Genomic DNA, 13,117 nt, shown 5'->3' with positions numbered 1-13,117 from the left:
CACTGATTTTAAAAGTACTTGTTTTGAGAACAGCTGAGTCATATCTTCCATTTCCTGCATTTGAACGTGTATTTCCATTTCTATACTCCCAAAATTAAAGATAGATAAAAATCAAAGTACTTTACTCTTTTTGATGAGCACAGAATATCGGACAGTTGACCATTTTGTAAACACAAGGATGTAGAGCTTAGGAACCAAACCATTTCTGTGAAATATAAATAAAGTGCCCAGAGAGTACTTTGTCTGTCTTTGATCTCCTTCTGGAGGACTAACGTGGGATACAGCTAACCCACTGTCACTTCTGAGCTCAGTATTGCATAATAAAATCTGATAAATTATTTCACTCGTCAGATAGTATTTGGATTGCTTGATAACTCACAGGACACTCAATCCACATTCAAGTTCATGTTCATTTTCATTTTAGGGGAACACAAGCTTCACTTTATTCCAGCATTGATTGGCCCCTTCCTGGAAGTGACCTTGATCCCTCAGCCAGACCTGAGGAATGTAATGATTCCCATTTTCCATGACATGATGGACTGGGAGCAAAGGCGAAGTGGCAACTTTAAACAGGTACTTTGTGTGAAGCTGTTTTTAAAACAGGACTGAAATCCAAGCACTTCAGAGAGTCCTGGGGAACTTGAACCTGGAGTTCCATTGGAGTTCAGGGTGGAGATGGTAATCACAACTATACTTGTTGTAGAGGGATTACAAGGGTTTGTGTTTTTAGTCTCTGCAGGACTAGTAAGATTCTCCAATTAATACTATCATGTTAGTAAAGTAAGATGAGGGATAAAATCCATGGCCTGCTGAAGTGAAGAACAAAACTTGAGTTGTTTTCAACAAGGCAGTTGTGGTGGTTTTTCACTTCTGCTTTACAGTAGTACAGACTACTACTGTCAGATAGGATTCAACTAGCTTCCCTTTCAGTTAGTATGAGAGAAGATCAGATATTCCTTCTGAGGAATATCTTTCTGTAAGGATCCAAGATCCTGTAAGGATTCTTGTTGCTCAAACACTTTCTCAATGGGCTAGGAAAGAATGACCAAGCATGCCATCTGCTCCTGCAGCTCCCACTCATTCTTTCAGATTTCCTCAAACCATTTTTCAGTACCCTCCTTCCTGCTGCTTCAAAATGAAGGAAGCAGAAGTATTTTAATTACTCCCAGAGAATCATAATGCTTTGGGTGGGAGCTGTATCTGAAACAAAAAAGAAAACTATTAAGAAAGGAGGAGTGCGTGCAATGTAAGTAGATAGCTTTTCACTATCAATATATATTTATCCTTAAAAATTACCATAGAAGTGTTATGAAGAAGTGAGAAGGTAAAAAATCTTCTTGTTCTGCTTCTCTATGTTTTCACCTTGGGTTTAAGTGTAAATTGTAATAGATTTATTCTCTAATAAAATATCATGACAACAGCTTGGTTTCTCCCCTAGATTTGTGGTTGCTAATATATTACTGATTAAAAGGAGGTTTGAAATGTTAACACATAGCATCACCTCTATATTTTTTTATAATCAATATACTTAAAAATATTCATTGAGGGAGTCATTAGCCACCAGATATTTACTGTAAGACTCTTTGATAGCTAATATGTAAGTCCAACAAATTTGATTTCTAACCAAATACACTGGCAGATAGGGAGGGTTGGGAAAGTAAGTCTAAGCTCCCAAAAATTCTGAACAGTATAGACATTTATAAATATTAATTTATAAAGAGTGGGGTGCAGGTCGGAAAAGATTATATTTTTGCTTTAGTCTAAAAAAATAGCTTGTGCTTACAGCCCTGCGATGAGAATTCAGGCAATTTATTTGGGCTGTGTGCTTTTCCTCTGACTCCATAAATAGATAGCTGCCTTAGCAGCAGCAAATGCTACTCAGCCTGTAGTTTTAAAGTCATGTTGCTCAATTTAAATTAGCTCCCTCCCACAAAAAAAAAAAAGTCACTGAAAAAAAAAAGAAAGCCTCACAAACCTTGGGAATGATAACAGCTTCAAAGAGATGAAGTGACTTATCACATGATTGACCAATAATCTTAAAATATGCATTTAGCAAAGTCCCTTACATAAAACCAGATCTTCCCTCCATTTTCTCTAATCTCATTAAAGGAAAAAGAAGCTGTTTACACCACACTTATATGTTGCAGGTGGAAGCAAAGCTGATTGACAAACTGGACAGCCTAATGTCAGAAGGTAAAGGTGACGAAACATACCGAGAGCTCTTCAACAGTATGTGAGTAATGTGTTTATCTTACACTAATTCCTTGAGTTCAGATGCTGATGTCATTGTAGAGAAGTAATGCTAAAAACAGTTGTGAATCTCATTTTTTTCCTTTTTTCTTTTTTGTTTTGTTAAAATCTGAAGAATAAAACATTTCATGGTGGTGTATAGCATCTGTAAAGTCTGGCAGTACTTCTTGCATACAGCTATAATTGGGAAAGGCTAAATCTGTTATATCACTGAACATTACCTACTAATTTTAAAATCAGAAAAGGAAGAAATGCATCATGATTGTATAGGGCACAGGTGGAGCTTAGATAGAACATTTTGAAAACTGGGCATGAGAATTCAACAAAAAGCATTTAATTAGCACTTTTCTATTGCCAGAAACTTTTACTCCTCTGAGTAATGTCACTTGTTGGTTTCTTGTTTGATGTAAACAATTTTGTTTATTCCGATAAGATTTTTTTTTTATACATTACTGTTTAAGTTTTTAGTATTTTTTAATAAATGGCATGTCACTTCAATCTAATAGAAAAAGCTAATGATAGTGTTGAAGTCCCTATAACCATGAGTTATCCCAGTGACTGAAATAAATGATTGTCACAGAGTACAGGTACAAAATAACTAACAGAACTCTGTCTCTATTGTTCTTTAGAACTCAATTCCACCAAAGTGCAAGATTTCACTTATTTCTGGTGTGTTTATTTTAGTAGGAGATGTATTGTTCCTCTTCAGGATTCCAACCTGCTGTATTTTCTTCAGTACTATTAAATACATGATCTTTTTCTGTTTGTGTGGCTTCTTAACCATTGCTTCTTCTTTAAGTATTATTTTTAGCTCTCTTGTCTTTGCTTAAAGAACATTCAGGTCTCGGTGTCTGTGAATAGCAAGCACCTTATAATCTATAATTTTACTGAATTGAAATAAAGAGAGTTCCTAAAAATTTATCATGTACAGAAGCTAAAGTGGGTAGAGAGATTAGGCAGAATATTATGAAATTGAATTAATAATGGCAAGCAACAGTACAGTATGCTGAAGCAGAACTTTCTCAAAATTATTCATGACATTTTCATAATATGAGTAAAGATAAAAGGTATGTTGATTTCATTATTTTAGTAAAACAGTATTCTAACTGCAAAATTAAGTCATTAAGGGAAAAGCTTAAATTATAAAATGAAGTCTAAATGCATTCTCTTGTGCAAAATACATCAGTTTGTCTATCACTGAAATAACTTAAAATTCTATAAGAAAGCATATTAGTATGAAATATAATTTGTAATTTTTTATGGTTTTGAGTTAGATTTAAACTGGTTGATGTTAAACTAGATACAGTGAAAAATGTTGACAGCCTTTTATAAATCTAAATGCTGAAGACATAGACATAATAATTTAAATTGCAGAATGTCTCACAGCATCAGTATACTTGTTTCTGTTGTGGTATAGCAGAAGTTAAAACTAAACTCTTTGGGAAATTTGAGAATAACTGCTCAAGTTCACTCCCAGCTTATGAAAATAGTAGTATTTATCATTAGTTTTTTACTAAGTTTGATTAACTCCTCAAGAGAGCTTGTAGAAGATACTAATCTAAAATGGAGGATGACATAGTGTTCTAGGGTATGTGAAGGAAAATTATGAAAATCAGAGGGACAGTTTAGGGAGCTGAATGCAAGAGATGGGGTCAACCTGAGATTTTGGTTGTTGGGTTTTTTGTATTTCTTCCATGGATAGTTTAATCTAAGCAATATTAGAGTAGCCTGTGAAATAGTAATACAGTTTTGCAGCACGCAGTGGTTTTTGTAGTCTTTAATGAGAGCAAATGCTACAATATTACCTATCTTTCTGAAAATTAGGCATGGTTACTTTTGATATATACAGCTGGGAGCCAAGGGGATGCACACACATATCTACCTACTTTAGATACAGTCTGGTCACTGCAGTGGGTGTAATGCTTTCAGGTTTTGTTATGTTTTCTGTTTAATTTTTCTGAATTGGAAAATTAATTTAAATCGCTCAACTCCCATGTTAGTTGCCTTTTTTTTTTTTCCTGGAGACAATTACTGCATTTCTACTATGTTGTTTATCCCTCTTAGTGCTTTGTAGAACATATTAACCTCTTGGCTATGCTTTGAGACCTGTAAGAACAGAGATTCAATTCTACCTAGATATAGCCATGAGGAACCCAAGGGGTATATTTGACTAGCTTTTTCATTTTGAGTGTTTGTTCTGTGCATTCTGGTGGAAGATGTGTGGGGGAGAGAGGGAGGCATACATCAGAAGGTAAGTCATAAATTTGTTCAACTGACGACATTGATGTCGGTTTGAATAAGTACTTTGAATGTATCTACACAACTCATTGTTAGAAATTGTATGTTTATAATGAATATGCCAATACATATTTAAAGAAAATGCATAAGTCAAATGCAGATGAAAACAATCTTTTTTAAAAGTCATACTTCTGCTGTTTTTCTAGAAGAACTATAGGTCATTATTTTGATGAATTTAGGTTGAAATGTTCCTGTTTAACATAGGGTTGAAAGGAAACAGAAAAGGAAAATCAGTGCAGTAATCAAGGCTTAATAGTGTAACAGGCTCTACTCTTATTTCTTGTTAGACGCTAAAACTTGTTTGTAAGGAACGTAAGGTGTTCAAAAGTGAATTAAGGTAGCTGTGTATTCTGTATGAAAAACAGAGATGCTGGCTTCGTGCTTTAGCTTTTTCTGGTTAAGGATGGCCTTGCCATCTGTCTGCTAGCAATGACAGATAGCCAGTCTCTGACTGTGAGGGAAAGACATCTGATTCCCTTCTAAAGAGAAGTGCATTTAAGATCCATATTAGAATGAAAATCAGTATTTCCTCCTCACTTCCAGTAGAGCACAGCTTCATTTAGGTCAAATTTGTTTGGAGAATTGCATCTGTGACATCCCCAGGTATGTAAGGAGCTGAACAGAACTGGAGTGCAGTTGGCATGTAGGAGTTACTGGGCACTGTTATATGTTCGGTGAAATTTGGACGTAGGAGTTTTATGGGACTGAGCATGCTCAGTGTAGATGAAGGTCAGTGGAGCTGACAGCTTGCCCACTGCACACAGAAGGTTCGGAGATGCCATTAACAACTCTCTAAAAGCTCGAAGTATATGGATGAGGCAATTTTCAGAGGCTTCTAAATAAACCATACCTGAGGGCATTTTCAGAGAGACTGCTGAAATATTTTCATGGATGTGTCATCCATCTGAGCTCCTCCACCAAAGCTTAAAAGTAACACAGCTCTGTAGATAAATATTTCCATGCTCATTCTTAGAGAGGAAATGTGGGAAATTCATGCCTAAAATGATTAATATTTGATAAACTTCAGCAGTGAAAATCAGAAGCCTGTAACAGAATTATATTAAGAATAATAAACAAAATTATATTAAGTATAGTTTTACTGACAGCTCCACTTACAACACCATTTTGAAATCTTTTCATTTCAATGTGTAGTCTGTGTTTACATTAGTGTAAGACCTCAACACAACAGTTTTTAATAATCTTATGACACTTTAAGCTAATGGAATTGTACATGTGCGTGAGAGTATGTTCTCAGAAAGAAATATTAAGTGAAATCCCTCCCCTATTCCTAAATTTTATGCATACTGAAATATTAGAGAGGAGAGGAGAGGAGGAAAAATCTTCTTTAAAAAAGTTGAGGTCGCATTGAGAAGCTATATTGAGCTAATAAATATGATTTTCTAGGAATATCTTTAAATTCCCCATTTTTGATGTGTCAACATGGAATGAATATATAAATTTTATGGAAGAGTTGGGATATTAATATATTATGAAAATTAGGTACTTGATATATTTTAACCTGATGCACCTAATATGAAAATCATTTGTTTTGTCAATGCTTCCTGGACTAGAATTCCACTATTTGGTCCTTATCCTAGGTAAGACATTGTTTGCAAATTGTGCTTCTTGGGAGGGTGTTTGTGAAAGCAAATATAACTGTCAAAGATGTTGCTAAGGTACTAAGGTACTGGTAAAAGCAGATAGGTTGTCATAGTGACAGTCAAAAATAAACAGGGAAATTTTTCTGGCTTCTTTTTTTTTCAGTCTGCTGAAGAAAATTGAGCGGGAAACATGGAGGGAAAGTGGCGTTTCATTAATCGCCACTGTGACTCGCCTCATGGAGAGGCTACTGGACTACAGGTGAGTGATTATCACAATTTAGAAGTAAGGTTGTCATCTTTGAAATATTAGGAGACAAATATGGCTATCTTGCTCAAACAGTGACTGCACATGCACACATGGATACATCAACTGTAAGTGCTCAGGATCTCTGGCAGCAGTTGCTTAGTCAAAGCAGTGAGGAAAATGCAACAAGCAGCATGAAAACAACCAGTCTCCCCTGGTGTAAAAATCCAGTGGCGTGCATGAGTTTCTATCAGGGAATATAGTAACTTTTGGCAGTAGGTTAGTGACTCAAGTCTGTCTGAAAACACAAAGCTCAGTATTAATCACCTGACAGTTGTTTTACACGATATGTAAAATTCTTATCACTATGTCAGTCATGCTTAGTTGTAGTGTCAGCTGGCACAGTAAGCACGTATACAAAGATATGATCTGTGGGTGAACACCTCACATCTGACTGTTCCACATGAACAAAGGAGAGAGAAATGAGAGGCACTTCTTTCAGGAGTGTGAGACTAATTTTCTCAGTTGTAAACCTGTATGGAGACTTCAGATTTCAGCTTATTGCCATCAACTGTAGCATTTTCTAGAGCTTAAATGTAAGGTTTTCTCCCTGATTCCATAGGGACACATGGTGAGACCTAGTACTCCACTTGCTATCATCACTGACAGTTGGAAAGGAAAGCTCTTTCATCAACAAAGAGACTGAACTCTAAATTTCTAGAAGCCTGGCAGTGCTATTCTTCTTCAGGGATCAGTTGCATTACAACATCCAGGACTCTCAATCTTTCAAAATAATGGTGTGCTGGTAGTTATGAGAATATTTGGGGCAGTTGTTTAGCTCATGTATACAAGAATTTTTAAAAATTATGTTAAATTTCTTTTAGTGACTACATGGTAATGTCTCCTTGTTATTCTTTTACTTCAGCATCGTTATAATTGCTATTTTTCCCTGTCTAATAATAAACTCTGCATGATTCCATTTTAACTTTTGATTTCAGGGTCAGATCTGTTGTTTCCCCAAACTTTAAATTATATTTATTATAGAAGTTCTACTGAGGAAAATTTGGTGGATCTTGGAGCATTTTACAGAGGAGATCAGTGTCATTCTGTTTTTTCAGAGGAGGACTAATGCTGTGATTCTATGACCAATTTAGGTGTACAATGCCTCTGAAGAAAGAAAACTCATCCCTGCTCATTCACATCACCCTCTTCTATGTGCCAACACAAGTTTTTGTGTTGCACTGCGGTGATCTGACAGGCATGGACAAAAACTAACCCAGAAAAAGATGCTGCCTAACCTGTATCTCTTCCTGAGGTTTTTGCAAGCAGCAGTGCAGGACTGGGAGCAAGTGTCTGAGAGCAGGAAGGGGGCAGGACTGCCTCTTTTGGCAGCCGTGCTGGCTTCTGCTGGCAGGACTTGAGCACAAGGTATGATGAAACCAAATAATCTCCAGAAGTCTCCTAGCAAATCAATGACAGAGCTAGAAAAAAACCTGACTTTCTTGAAAATTCAGGTATTCAATGTACTAGAAAAGGAGGCAAGAAATCCCTTACCTACTTGGGTCAGCTGTTCACCTAAATGCCTTTGGGCAGCATAATTTCAGTCAGCTTGCCAAGTCAAAAGTGTCTGCTTTCTGAGGTGTGCTTCACTGTAAGAGGATAAGCATAATTCCTTTTGACTTTCATTACTTTCTGTTTTAGGGACTGCATGAAAATGGGAGAAGTGGATGGCAAAAAGATTGGCTGCACTGTTAGCCTTTTGGTTTGTATAATACTTTTTCCCTTTTTCATTTCAGCTGAGCATTTTCTAGTATACAGATATACTTTGAACAGGAGACTTTGCTTCTTATTGCAATCTGAGTAGAATTTTACAGAATAATACTGCATTTAGGATCACTGTTTGTTTTTTTACAGGGTGAAATTGATATGGGGGGGGAGTTAGTCTTCCTTGGCATTTTATAGCTGGGTTCCGAGAGGTCTCTGATGCTGCTTTATTAAATTTTAAGTCTCTTCCTACCGGATAAATTTCACCAAAGTTCTTTCCAAGTTTAATTGTTTTCTGAGTTCATAGAAGCAAACATGTCATTCGTCCTTTCCCAAACCCAACAAAACTTATATATTTCTTTTTTTTCCCAATAACTGATGCAAGTTGATTCTTATAACATATAATATGGGATACTTCTCAATACTGCAGGCTAACTATTCTCTTCCCAGTAGAAGAGCCAGAAATGCTGCTCAAGACCTCCTCTTGTCATACTATTATCATTACAACAAACCAAGAGTGCAAATTCATAGTATGAAAAAAGATGTCATTTTTGTTTACAGGTTGCATTTTGATTCTAGGTAGCAGTTTTACGTAAGAGAACAAAGAACTTCTTCAGTAGAAAAATAATGCTCTAAATAGGGACGATATTTACTATGAAGCCATAGAGAACCAGGCTTTCCATGAAAATATTTGGCATGTTCTGAATTCTGTAAAGCACCTGCATTATTTTCATCCCTGAAGAGTTTTTAATCTATTATTAGCAAATCATCCAAGATTTGTACAAAAAGAAAATTAAAATATTTATAAACCCAAAACCACCATATAAAGTGTTAATGGAATTGTCAATGACTCATACAGGCTAAGATGAATTTCATATCCTAATAATTTTTAAACAAATTTTTAGTACCAGTTGCACTCCAGAGAAACAACAAATGCCAAATTTTGAAAAGAAATTTCAATTAAAGAAGTAGCACAAAAACTTTAAGACATTTGCTTGCCCAGTTAATGAATGAACTCATTGTCTTCTCTAGTTGTCATCTACTATGACTGCTTTGAAGGTTTTCTGACTTCCAAAGATAAGAGGAGTGGTTGGCATAAAACGAGAATTTTTATGTTTCTTTGCCATAGAGGTGTATGCTGTTCTTCCAGAAAATAGAATTGTCCAAGTTAACCAAGTTCTCAGATTAACTGGAATTATGCCCCATTATGAAATATGCAGGGAGGGGTATGTATCAGCAGTAATAATTTAGCTGAAAGGAAAAGGTAGGAACTTTTTTCCTACTCTCGCCACCCTCTCTGTCATCTGCAGCAGATATCACATGAGTAATGCTTCTTTGGAAACCCTGGTTTAAGAGGTGTCTAATGGAGTTAGTTCCTTATGCATAAGAATCACCTAAGTCCAATTTGAAAGGTGTCTGTCATCACAGAGCTGTACAAAAGCATTTTGGTAACTCACTGAGGACTTTTTCTGAGGCATCTCTGGTCCTCAGTGTTTGATATTCAACTGATATTTCATGTTCTATTAATTTAAAATTATATCTTCTTTTTAGAAAGAGGATGTTTTCCTGTTATGGTCTACACTGGCATAGGGCATCATACCATTCAAGTAGAACATGTCCACCTGGCCTGTTTGAAATGTTGTTTTCAGTCTGAATTCTTTATTAATTAGGGAAGTCAACATTTTACATCATGTCCCTTTTTGAAGACTACCTCTATTATATCTTTAAATAGTTTGTTGAAAAATCATAACATTTTTATTAGCATAATGTTTTTCCTGAGCTGTGACTGGGTTGTCTTCTTGCTGTGGTCTGCCTTACAGACAGTTGGACATTGTTAGAACTGAGCTTCAGAGAAAACCAGTTGATTTATATAGTTAAGATTTGTGACATCTAGTCACAGTACTAGAGCCATTTGTTTTTAGGGGTAAGAGTCAAGAAGTCTAGTACGGCAGTTCAGTGCCGTATTTTTTCTTAATCTTTATGCTTTATTGCTCACAGTTCTGTTCTGTCGATTTCTTTTTTCAGACAGGTAAATATGAACATACAAATAGATATTTTTTCATTTTTCTCTTCTAAAGAGAAGCATCTGTTCCTGATTTACACCTTGTGGGAGGAAAAGGGAAGTCTTTGGATTATAAAGGCAGATTGGAGCATGTCGTTACAGAGCTATTGATATGTAGTCATTTTCTCAAATCAGTTTAGAAAATACTTTCTCGATAAAGTTTTTATTTTTATGTTTTCTTAGTGTTCCTCCCACCTTTTTCTTTGATAACTGAATTTAGGAAGAAGTGGCACAGAATAAGAATACTGAACATTAGGAGAAAAACTTGGACTTCAAAATAGTGATTTAAATAAGAGGAAAAAAACTGCTAATTGGTAGCAAGGACCAGTGCTTAGACTGTTCTATCCTATAAATTTTTATTAACCACAGCATTTTATCCTGAACACTGAGTATGGCTAGCAGGAGGACTCTAGCTGCATGTCCATTGTGAGTGTGGCAGTACTTGTGAACAGTGCTATAGGGTTGTACTTCTCCTCCTGTAACTTTTTCATACTTTGCTTTAGGGCTTGCAAATAAATAATGAATGCTTTGAACCAAGAATTAAGATGTTGCAGTCCATATTTTATCCATGTAACAACAAATAGCAGTTATATGTCCAGAAATCTTTAGCCACTTCTAGGCATTTTGTCCTGGATATCAATTTAGACTGCAACTTGATATATTTCAATGATTACAATGCAGCATTTATGTATCAGTTACCAGTTCCCAGCTTCAGTTAGTGCTGAAGAAATCACAGTTTTATTTCAGGGTTATGCTGTTTACAATACTGAATAGTTCTTCGTAAAGCTACCAAAGTCCTTCTGGCATTTTGCTACACAGGAAGAACAGTAGACATATCAGACAGTATATATTTTGTTAAAAAATTACTACAAAAGTCAGAGACTGTCAATATTTTATAATCAACATAGAGCTTTCAGCAAGATGTTAAATGGCCTAAGGGTGGATTACTATTCATAAAGAAAGAACTATCAGATTTCAGTTGTATCAGGTTCTTCCTTTTATGTTCTATGAGAATTTTAAAAACATTCAGGAGCATGTTGATTACTGAAAATTTATTATTGTATTTACTATTTCTTACTGTATTACGCATCATTACTGTGCAATGACTTTGTACATGTGAAACTTTCAAATATATGCATGTATTTCTAGAACATTATGTTTGAAGTCTTTTATTTTGTAACCAGTATCATAAATTTATAAACTACTACATTTCATTAAAAAATTCAATTTTATTTCAGAATTTTTACAAGACTGAACTGAACAAAGAAGAAATGTATATTCGCTATATTCATAAGCTCTATGACCTACATCTGAAAGCACAAAACTTCACAGGTAACTGAGTACAAACTAGAAAAAGATATTTAGGACTGGTCTGTGGTTTGCACTCTTTTGCAAACCTGTAAGCTGTATCCTCAGCGCAGAGCACACCGACCCAGACAACAGCTGAGTTTCTTTGCCTAATTGATGTCTCTCGCAATATGGCTTTTTTCAGCCCCACAACTCTACTATTTGCTGTGCCATGTTGAACGTAAATGACTCCTATTGATACGCGCTAGTAATAAATGTGTGACACAGTCATTTTTCACCCAAAAGGAGTACAGTTTAGAGGAAGTTTTTATGAGTTCATTTGGTTGTATCTGAGCCTATACAGTTTTTTGTAATGCTGCTGGCTATCTGTTTGGTGTGGTGTTTCTACCCAGCTGTGTTTCAGAACCTAACTTTTAGGTTAAAAAAAAAAAAAAGGAAGATCCTTATCGCTTACTAGTGATGAAACAGAGACCCTAAAACCTGTAACAAGTATAGCACTTTCATGTTGTGAAATTCTTTCTGAATCTTCACATACCACATTTGCAGTACTATTGTCCAGGATTTCTCAAAGCTAAATTTGTGCCAGGGCTGGCCATTATATTTTAAAGGAAGAAATAGGAAGATATTGTGCATAACTGTTGTTTATACAAGTTAAAGTGCATTTCATTTGGGTAACTACATGCCATCAATAATTACTGGAGAAGAAAAAATCAATATCTTTTTAAATCACACAATCTTTGTTTGCCAAAATATTTTACTGACCTTATAATACCTCCATCTTTTCCCCAGTGTTTGCAGTTGCAATTGCATATGTTCAGAATCTTTCTATATTTTTTTCTCTTCTTAAAAGCAGATTAGTTGGCTGGAGTCACTAGTAAACAGACTACAGGTACCTACTACCACAGCAAATTTCCTTGTGCTTTTCTGCTATCCATAAGAAAGGTTATTCACCCTGAGGTACCAATATGTTATTTGTTATGCTGGCCATTTCCAGACATAGGATGTTGGGTAAAGGAGCCCTTCAGACTTTTCATCCAATATGGTCATTCTTATTCTTATAAATACATTTATTAAAATTTAAAAAAAAATGTTATGACAGACAAAATTCTGTTAAAATGGACTTGGATGCCAAGTTTAAAAAGGAAGGCTCATAGTGAGCTATCATGACATGTATTTATATCCTGCTATCTTTTATTCCCTTATGATTTGGAATGGTTTGTTGTTACCTGCTTCATGGATTTTTAAAATTGGTTTATAAATGTGCTGCATGTTTTAAAAGTACAAAACTGTAGCTTGAAACTATGACAAAGGTTGTTACCAGTCAAGCAGCCTGAAAGCTGTGTGATGCCAGAATTAAAATTGTCTGTGCAACTTGAACGGGTCATCCTTGCACATACATATCACAGCACAGCATTGTTTTGCAACACTGGGATTCAAAGCACAGTCTCCCACAAATATCTGCCACAGTGATGTTTTTCCATCCACAGATTCTTAGTTGGATGTGTAACTTCTGTTAAAAAAACACTGTGGAGTTTGGCTTAAGTCGCCTGTGTTATGGGAACTCATATGGCAGAGGCAGAAGTAGGACAT

At 35.5% G+C, this 13,117-nt stretch overlaps 1 protein-coding gene across 7 annotated transcripts in view; it reads left to right on the top strand.

The window, feature by feature from the left end:
* The window catches only part of DOCK4 (dedicator of cytokinesis 4), a 247,191-nt gene that overhangs the window by 204,295 nt on the left and 29,779 nt on the right, over positions 1-13,117 (top strand). For 5 of the 7 annotated variants that reach the window (XM_064655979.1, XM_064655976.1, XM_064655981.1 and 2 more), the window contains 6 exons: positions 425-573; positions 2,148-2,233; positions 6,120-6,146; positions 6,313-6,408; positions 8,095-8,155; positions 11,458-11,551. In XM_064655979.1, the coding sequence (XP_064512049.1) occupies positions 425-573; positions 2,148-2,233; positions 6,120-6,146; positions 6,313-6,408; positions 8,095-8,155; positions 11,458-11,551 (513 nt within the window). The remainder of the gene's footprint in view (positions 1-424; positions 574-2,147; positions 2,234-6,119; positions 6,147-6,312; positions 6,409-8,094; positions 8,156-11,457; positions 11,552-13,117) is intronic. The other 2 variants (XM_064655978.1, XM_064655982.1) reach the window with 1 other exon arrangement.

Source organism: Pseudopipra pipra, chromosome 5 (assembly GCF_036250125.1).
Source record: "Pseudopipra pipra isolate bDixPip1 chromosome 5, bDixPip1.hap1, whole genome shotgun sequence".
NCBI lineage: Eukaryota > Metazoa > Chordata > Aves > Passeriformes > Pipridae > Pseudopipra > Pseudopipra pipra.
Note: the sequence above shows the minus strand (reverse complement) of the source record. Positions and strands in the feature narration are given on the sequence as shown.